The 9,692-nt window shown below is 49.9% G+C and overlaps 1 protein-coding gene across 1 annotated transcript in view; it reads right to left on the bottom strand.

Moving 5' to 3' along the window:
• The window catches only part of HS3ST2 (heparan sulfate-glucosamine 3-sulfotransferase 2), a 21,073-nt gene extending 17,376 nt beyond the window's left edge, over nucleotides 1-3,697 (bottom strand). Inside the window, exon 1 of the mRNA XM_075565633.1 lies at nucleotides 3,070-3,697. Within this exon, the coding sequence (XP_075421748.1) occupies nucleotides 3,070-3,593 (524 nt within the window). The 5' untranslated portion in view covers nucleotides 3,594-3,697. The remainder of the gene's footprint in view (nucleotides 1-3,069) is intronic.
• Between the last annotated feature and the right edge of the window lie 5,995 nt (nucleotides 3,698-9,692).

Genomic DNA, 9,692 nt, shown 5'->3' with positions numbered 1-9,692 from the left:
GAGCCAGCTGTGCTGAAGTAGGGATATCCTGAAAACCTGGCCTGTTTGCAGCCCTCGAGGACTGGAGTTGTGCAGGCCTGATCTAGATGATACACAAATCCCGTGGTTTTGATGTGATAGCTGTAGGAGACCCCAAATGCTTCTTCCCTGACACTGCAGTAAACCGCGGCTGGAGATAACGCTGGTGAAACACAACTTCCCCTCGCTTCACAAGATGTACTTATTGTTAAAGAACCTTTACATAACCTGTACATTTCTATAACTAGCTGGGTGCATTTTCTCAAGAAACTATCCAATTTCATTTTATTTCCCCGTGCTGGATTTGCAATCCCTGCCCTGGAAGCAAATGCCAGCGCACAGACTGATTATTCTTTGAGCAAAAACGTTTTTTTTTCTTGTGAACAACTGGGACCTTCTATAATGAGTTTTGCGCTATGTCTTTGTATATTTAAATGATGTGCTAACAAGACCTTCTGTTTGTGCGATCCATGGGTTTCTGCTCTACTGAGGCTGCCAGACACCGCTCAGAAATTTCCTTTAGGCTGCTAGACACAGCTCAGAACTATCTTTAGGCTGCTGGACACAGCTCAGAACTTTCTTTAGGCTGCTGGACACAGCTCAGAACTTTCTTTAGGCTGCTGGACACAGCTTAGAACTTTCTTTAGGCTGCTGGACACAGCTCAGAACTTTCCTTTAAGCTGCTGGACACAGCTCAGAACTTTCCTTTAGGCTGCTGGACACAGCTCAGAACTTTCCTTTCGGCTGCTGGACACAGCTCGGAGCTTTCTTTAGGCCACTAGATACAGCTCAGAACTTTCTTTAGGCAACTGGACACCGTTCATAACTTTCTTTAGGCCACTAGATACAGCTCAGAACTTTCTTTAGGCCACTAGATACAGCTCAGAACTTTCTTTAGGCTGCCAGACACAGCTTAGAGATCTCTGTTAGCTAACACATTGCTCTAGGTTGCTAGACCCAGCTCACAACTGTCTCTATGCTCACAGACACAATGCACATACTGTATACCCTGGGAAGTATGCCACAGCTCAAAGCTCTCTAGTATGTCAGACACAGCTATATGTTGGATGGAGGTCATCTCCTAACTCTCTAGGCTACGGTACAGCTGTGGGCTCTCCTGGAGCTATGTGATTACTGCTTTTCCTGGGGTGCTAAACTCCGCTCTCTGAGATGCTATACACAGCTATAAAATATGCCTGGGCTGTCTGACACAGATGAAGCCCTATCAGGGCTGTCTGACACAGATGAAGCCCTATCAGGGTTGGCTGATACAGCTGGTTAAGCTGCCAGTTCTGAGGTCCTCAGCATACCTAGCTGCTGCAAAGTTGAAATATATCAAAGCACAAACTTATAAGTGAGAGGAGCCCCGGCCGCTGCCGAAATCTAATCACAACCCGCTATTGATTTTCTCATTATGTCTCTGATCAGAATTATTGATCTCTTTGGAGGGCAGTCTATTAATTACAATCCAGATGGATCTGTTTCTTTAGCTGTAATTTTGCTGCTCTGACCAGTTCTGCTCCCTAACTATTGAGCTCAGGGCCGGATTTAATATACAGTACTCCGAAGTGGTCAATAGCCCTGTTATCGGCCTAAAACTCCCATTAAAGTCGCAGCAAGTCCCCACTGACACTGTTTTCTGATGCTAAGAAAAGGGGAAATATGGGCTCTCCCAGACATGTTAGTTATCAGATATGGGTCAACTAACCATTTCTGTTCAAACCTCACTTTTGGAAGGCTTTTTAATCATACGTATTAGGTGATGTCTGCCTGACTAATCCTATAATCGCCCTACATAACAAGCATACAGTATGGGGCATCATTGGGGAAAATAGCCTGATGCTTTTTACTAGTCTTTCAGATACAATGCGACAACAGTGGTATCAATGGGATTTTTAACATGTTGGTTGCGTTTATTTGCCCTAGTTTAGAAGACACGGATAAATGCCCCTCTAAGAGCTGATTATAAGGCAAAGAGGGTATTTGGGTCCCTGATGCATAACTCCTGTATCCCTCTCTGCTTATCTCACCTGCTTCACTTCACTCTCCCATGTAATCTCCTTATTTGTGAGTCATTTTGGTTGTTTCTTCAATTATCCCCGAACAAATCCTCACAGATCCCTCCTAATAGCTCCACAGTATAGAGACCAGGGATGCAGCTCTCTAATGGAACCTGGGGTGTTATGCAGAGGTGAAGCAACTGCTGAGACTGTATGTCCTTTAGTGGTTCATATCTATCAAAGTCACAGCACGGGCAGCATTTGTGCTATCTTTGCATTGCTTCTAACTAGCCGCCATCCATTATGGTAAGTCATTTGGGTTTTAAATGTGATTTTAAGCAGAGTCAGATTAGCCTGCAAGTGATTTTAGCATTTTGAAACCTCCATAAAATGACAGAAGTGGGGTATAAAAGAAATGACGCCGTAAGCGCTCTTTAGCCCATGTTTAGCAGCCAAGAGCTGATGGATGATACGCTGCAAAACATTTTAACCCCTTCGTCGCCAGATAGGCCAGCAACGCATTGCAAAGCAAGGCGACCCAGAACATCCAGGCATGACCTACACGGAAGTTCTGAGCATCTAAGGTCACTGGGTCAACAGAAATTCCATATCATTACTATGAAATGATTAGAGGTGGGGCTGAAATACTGACTGGGAGGGATGCTATTTACACCCCCATCATTTCTTTATTTAAATTAGAAATAATATTTTTCTGTGGTGAGTTCTGGTACCTTTTCCACTACAAAGAAAATACACACACACACACACACACACACACACACACACACACACACACACACACACACACACACACACACACACACACACACACACACACACACACACACACACACACACACACACACACACACACCACACACATAATAATAACTAATATATATACATAGATAAATTAAAGAAAACATTCAGTTTAAAAGAAGTGGGGAGAGGGAATGAACAATGCAGAAATAATGTAGTTCAGAAATAAGAGTTTCTCCTGCCCTAATACCCCTTGGTGTGTTGGGGGGGGGGGGGAGGAGGGGGGTCTTACCTGTACCAGTCCAGACCTCTCTCATAGTTCCTATCAAAGAAGTGGGGTTCGGTCCCCATGGCTCGGACTTCGGGGTGCACCCTAATAAATTCCAGCACCGCCCTGGTGCCCCCCTTCTTGACTCCCACAATGATAGCTTGTGGGAGCCTCTTGTGTCCGTATCTGGGGGTCGCCGTGCTGTTTCCGGGGGGCTGCGAGTGCTGCTCTGTGAGTTTTGGGGGGTTCCACGTTACCTGGGGGGGCTCAGTGTTGTTGTTACCCCTCCAGCCCTGCCCGGTATGTGGCAGATCGGTGCTGCTCGGGGTGTGGGTGGCACCGGGGTGGGGGCACAGAGGGGGCTTCTGTAGGAGTTTCTTGCCCCCCACACCTGGGGGGAGAGGGCAGCTGAGCTGCTGGTATCCCCGGCTGTGCATGTTGGAGTGGCTGCGGAGGATGAGGTTGTAGCAGAGCAGGGTGCAGGATAAGCAGAGGGTGCAGAGGAAGAGGTATCTCCGGGCCCTGCGGGGGCTCAGTCTATGTGCCATGGCACCATGCACAGGGGCCACATTGTGGCCCCCCGGGCTCCTGCATGTGTGACTGTCCCGGGGTGAAGCTGCACACAGAGCTCGGCACTGCTGCCTGGCACACCCCCTGCCTGAGATCAGCTGGAGAGGGAGGGGTTTCGGGAGCCCCCCCTCCCTCTCTCCCCCTCCCTCTCTCTCCCCTCAGCCCCCCTCCCTCTCTCCCCTCAGCCCCCCTCCCTCTCTCCCCTCAGCCCCCCTCCCTCTCTCCCCTCAGCCCCCCTCTCTCTTTCCCCTCAGCCCCCCTCTCTCTTTCCCCTCAGCCCCCCTCCCTCTCTCCCCTCAGCCCCCCTCTCTCTCTCCATTCAGCCCCCTCCCTCTCTCCCCCCAGCCCCCCTCGCTCTCTCCATTCAGCCCCCTCCCTCTCTCCCCCATCCCTCTCCCCTCACCCCCTCCCTCTCTCCCCTCACCCCCTCCCTCTCCCCCCTCTCCCCCCCTCCCTCCCCCTCTCTCCCCTCTCCCCCCCTCCCTCTCGCCCCCCTCCCTCTCTCCCCTCTCCCCCCTCCCTCTCTCCCTCTCTCCCTCTCTCTCCCTCTCCCCCCTCCCTCCCCCCTCCCTCTCTCCCCTCACCCCCTCCCTCTCTCCCCTCTCCCCCCTCCCTCTCTCCCCTCCCTCTCTCCCCTCTCCCTCTCTCCCCTCTCCCCCCTCCCTCTCTCCCCTCAGCCCCCTCCCTCTCTCTCTCCCCCCCCTCCCCCTCTTCCCCCCTCTCCCCCCTCTCCCCCCCTCCCCCCTCTCCCCCTCCCCCCCTCCCCCCTCTCCCCTCCCCCCCTCCCCCCTCTCCCCCCCTCCCCCCCCTCCCCCCCCTCCCCCCTCCCCCCTCTTCCCCCCCTCCCCCCCTCCCCCTCCCCCTCTTCCCCCCTCCCCCCTCCCCCTCTTCCCCCCCCTCCCCCCTCCCCCTCTTCCCCCCCTCCCCCTCCCCCTCTTCCCCCCCTCCCCCCTCCCCCCTCCCCCTCTTCCCCCCCTCCCCCCTCCCCCCTCCCCCTCTTCCCCCCCTCCCCCCCTCCCCCCTCCCCCTCTTCCCCCCCTCCCCCCTCCCCCCTCCCCCTCTTCCCCCCTCCCCCTCTTCCCCCCCTCCCCCTCTCTCCCCCCTCCCCCCTCCCCCCTCCCCCTCTTCCCCCCCTCCCCCTCTTCCCCCCCTCCCCCCTCCCCCTCTTCCCCCCCTCCCCCCTCCCCCTCTTCCCCCCCTCCCCCTCTTCCCCCCTCCCCCTCTTCCCCCCCTCCCCCCTCCCCCTCTTCCCCCCTCCCCCTCTTCCCCCCCTCCCCCTCTTCCCCCCCTCCCCCTCTTCCCCCCCTCCCCCCTCCCCCTCTTCCCCCCCCTCCCCCCCTCCCCCTCTTCCCCCCCCTCCCCCTCTTCCCCCATCCCCTCTCCCCCTCTTCCCCCATCCCCTCTCCCCCTCTCACCTCAGCCCCCTCCCTCTCTCCATTCAGCCCCCCTCCCTCTCTCCATTCAGCCCCCCTCCCTCTCTCCCCTCCTCCCTCTCTCCCCTCAGCCCCGTCCCTCTCCACTCAGCCCCTCCCCTCTCTCCATTTAGCCCCCCTCCCTCTCTCCCCTCAGCCCCCTTTTCTCCCCTACCCTTTTCTCCTCTCAGCCCCCCCTCTCTCCCCTCAGCCCCCCCCTCTCTCCCCTCAGCCCCCCCCTCTCTCCCCTCAGCCCCCCCTCTCTCCCCTCAGCCCCCCCTCTCTCCCCCTCAGCCCCCCCTTTCTCCCCTCAGCACCCCCCCTCTCTCCCCAGTGCCACACCAGCCCTGCAGAGCATTTCTCTGCCCTGGAAGTGCGCACTGAAAGTGTTCATTTGACTTTATTGCTTTTGCAAGAAAATACATGTTGTTACTCCATAGAATGAAGCCAAACTAGGGCTCGGGCCCCGCATGCTTAACCCTTTCACTGCCAGGCATGCATGTGAAGTAAGTGACCCTATGCAGTAACTGGCAGGGTGCAGATAAGTTATCAGCTGACAGATGCAAGTCCTAGCTCTGACGTCAGCATCCTAACAGACTCAGTAATCTTACCTTTTTTTTGCTTCACTCCCAATTTTCTCTCTCTCTCCTCTCTTTTCTCTCTACTCTCTCTCTCCTCTTTCTCCTCTCTCTCTCACCTCTCTCACCTCTCTCACCTCTCTCACCTCTCTCACCTCTCTCTCTTCTCTCTCCTCTCTCTCCTCTCTCTTCACTCTCGCCCCTCCCCTCATAGTTACATAGTAGATGAGGTTGAAAAAAGACGTTCGTCCATCAAGTTCAACCTATGCTAAATTTAGACAACAGATACTTTATCCTATATCTATACCTACTTATTGATCCAGAAAACCCCCAGTGTCATATCATCCAATGATATCTCATAAGGGGGAAAATAAATTCCTTCCTGACTCCCAAGAATTGGCAATCGGATTAATCCCTGGATCAACATCCTTCTCATATTTACTTATTTGGTATATCCCTGTAAACCTTTCCTTTCTAAAAAAGATGTCCAACCTTTTTTTTGAACACATCTATTGTATCTGCCATCACAGTCTCCATAGGTAATGAATTCTACATTTTAACTGCCCTTATTGTAAAGAACCCTTTCCTTTGTTGCTGGTGAAATCTCCTTTCCTCCAACCTAAAGGGATGCACCCGAGTCATTTGTACTACCCACCCCCCACTTTCCCCTTACTCCCCACCCCTCCCACACTGCAAAGCAATGGGCTTAAGTCTCCACAAAAGCATTTTTTGAACCCTATTTTTCTCCCTTTGTACGTACAGCATATATTTATTTTTATAGCGCCATCCAGGTACTGTACATAGCGCTACACACACAGTAATACACGGCACACAATAATATCACATAATGGGAATAAGCGCTTCACACATAAAACTAGGACAGAGTCCCTGCCCCAAAGAGCTTACAATCTAAGTGGTAAGCGGGGAGAACTTACAGAGACAGTAGGAGGGTGTTCTGGTAAGTGCGTCTCCAAGGGGCCAAGGATGATGTATGGGACGTGTACAGTGGCGGATTTAGAAAACTTCCGCCCTTAGGCACTTACCTAGTACCGCGCTCCTCCGCGCCGCTCTCCTTCAGCGTTAAATGATTCTGCGATGTCACACGGCACCTCATTGTCAAGGTAACATAATGGCAACGAGACGCTGTGTGACATCACAAGAAATCAGTGGGGAAGAGAGCGAGCCTCTGTATATGGGAGAAAAAAGGGAAATTTGTCACCCCAAAATTTTGCTGCCTTAAGCCCGGGCTTAACGGACCTAATGGGAAATTCCGCCACTGGACGTATAGTATCAGCCATGGAGCCGCCCGTATGCTTCGTTAAAGAGGTGAGTATTAAGAAAGGTCTTAAAGGAGAGGGTGCCAGTCGGGTATTGAAGAGAAGGGCATTCCAGGGGTGTGAGGCAGTCACTGAGAAAGGTTTTAGGCAGGAGAGGGCTTTAGATACAAAAGGTTTCTGCTGCGTTAGTTCTAAAAATAAAACCAGATATCCTTTTATTTTCAAATCCAGTTCTATTTTTAAAAATATATATGGAAGTCTAATGTGCTCAGTAAGATTAAAGTAGTGATTATTGGGTACTGGCTGCCTAGCAACATCTCGTTCCTCCCATCACATGAAAGTGTATGCGGAAGATAGAACAGACCTGAGATTAGAGACAAGGAGGGGAGAACAGGGGGGATCCTGTCAAGAGTCCCTTATTTCTAGGCACTTGGTAGGTTGGGACACCTCTTGTTAGTCCCACATGAAAGTAATATAGTTGTTTTGATAAATAAGCTTTTCAAAACTGCAAATGTATCTTCTTCTATCCTATACAGAGATAAAGAGACCTTGTACAGTCTCCAAGGCGCAGGTGGGAAAGTGATGAACGTTCAGCAGCCTGTGAAGTGTAGAGTTCGGTAGATGGACATGTCTGGGAAAGACCTTTTTCACTGTGCCAATCTCAGGCATGGATCTGAGTAGGGAGTTTTATTTTGAAGGCTGGACATTTCCTACAATACCTGGGAGAGATACCCGGGTAGCTGGAGGAGGGGGGGCGGGTGGGGGGGGGGGGGTTACCCGGGTAGCTACCTTAATCTCTCTTTGTTAAACTCTTGTTTTAACAACATATAATCCAGATTAAATTTGAATATCCAAGTAATCTCAACTATTATCTCCTTTTTGCGGGATCTTCCTTCCCCACAGGATATATCTGTTTTGACCCTGCGATAATAGGCCTTGTTTCCTCTGGTATATATTTTAAAATTGGTGCTTATTTTTTCTGCAGATTTGACACCTAGTGGATCCCCATTATATATTAGATCTCTTCCATCAAAATCTATCAAGTTATATATTTCCTTTTGTTGATCTCTGATTGAGGATGGGGGGATTTATCTAACCATTTGTTCATTCCTACCTTCTTCGTTAGTACAAGTATAGAGTTGAGTGCCTTTGGTATTTTCTTATCTCTTCCTTTGTATATAGTAAGGTCCCCTAAAAATCATGGCATTTTGCGGCAGTGGGATGCCTTGATGACAATATTAGAGGTGGAAATAGAGATTTACACCAACTACGCCGGGAACAGTATTGGATTTTCAAATTAAAAACTAAGCACCCTATGGGGTTTAATGACGTGATAGATATCACACCATTTTTGAAAAAATAATATATACAGTGGCATATTTATGGGTTTCTCTGATGCACCAGAAAGAGAGGTGCATGCATTTTACTGTTCCTCTCTCTTTTCCTTCAGATGGTGCGATTCCCAACTCAGGAGACGCACCCGTTTGAAGGAATTTTTATTTAGTGTTCGGGTTTTATTAGCCAACAGCATTTTCTGTCTTTTAGTTTTTTAGCACGTTAGGGTTGATAAATAAAATGTAGTTATTCACATGCTTCTTTTCACTGGCCCGGAGACTGAGGACACATTTTTTTCAGTTCTGAATTTCTTTATCCCAGCACAGGGCAGGTGATTTTATCTGAGATGTCACACAGACATACATAGGATGTCATGATCTGTGTGTATTTTGATTAATTTGTTTAACTCTATGCATATCATGTATATCTTTGTACACATGTAAGGACTGCAGTGTTCTGCACTACTGAGGTGTAACATTTGAATAAAAAAAAGTAATATATTTATAGTAATTATTTATTCATTTTAATAAGGGAGTTGGACTTGTAGTACACAAGTCCTTGAGTATACATTGATCTCCACATTTATTATAATCATAATGTTTGTAAATGATTTGTTGGTATATGATTTTCTATAAACAGCTTTTCTTAGTAGTGCAGTCACTGCAGTTCAGTTTGAATACTCAATGTTATGTGATTAGCCACAGCTTTGTAAATCAGGACTTTTAGGTCTAAGGGTGGGTTATAAATATCAGTGCCCCCACGACAGTGACGTCATCCCCTGATGAAGCACTCCCCATGCGAAACGCGTTGAGGTCGTCACTAACCAAGCAACCACGTCATCACGCACATTGGTGGTGGAACCCCCTGATCCTGACACGCTGTAAGCGGCGCAGCTGTTGGAGGAGTTAGCGAGGCTTCCCTCGTTTGGCGTCCATACAGGCGGCTGCATGCAGGACGTGCTCTGTGGCTGAGCAGCTGTTGAGCGTCTTACCACATCTCCTTGTAACCTGTGTGCTGCGAGCTGTTGACCGAGCGGGACTCACGGCGGTGAGTCCCTGATATTGTCATCGTCGGTCGGTGTAGCTCTCACTCTGGACTGTGAGGAGCTTGCTTTTATCTACTATTCATGTGAGTCAGTTATGTATGTTTGTGTATTTTAAAATACACTTATTTTGCCATTGATTCTGGTGCACCGTGCCTATATATATATGTGTAGCCATGCTGTAAAATGGCTGCAGTCATCTCTCCTGCTGACAGTAAGGCCTGGTAAGTTATGGGCATGCCAGCAGTAATTATGGAGGTTTGCCCTCACACCCTGGTGAGGTGCCCTATGTATGGATGGGAGTGGTCACATGCTCTGAATCCATAATTAGTGATGTCAGAGATGTGTCAGCCCCCAGAGGATACATAAAGCACAGCACTGATCAAAAGTTAGGTAATAGGTTCTTCCCAGTTCTGGAAGGAGTGAAGAGTGA

The sequence above is a fragment of the Ascaphus truei genome, chromosome 11 (genome assembly GCF_040206685.1).
Source record: "Ascaphus truei isolate aAscTru1 chromosome 11, aAscTru1.hap1, whole genome shotgun sequence".
Lineage (NCBI taxonomy): Eukaryota > Metazoa > Chordata > Amphibia > Anura > Ascaphidae > Ascaphus > Ascaphus truei.
Note: the sequence above shows the minus strand (reverse complement) of the source record. Positions and strands in the feature narration are given on the sequence as shown.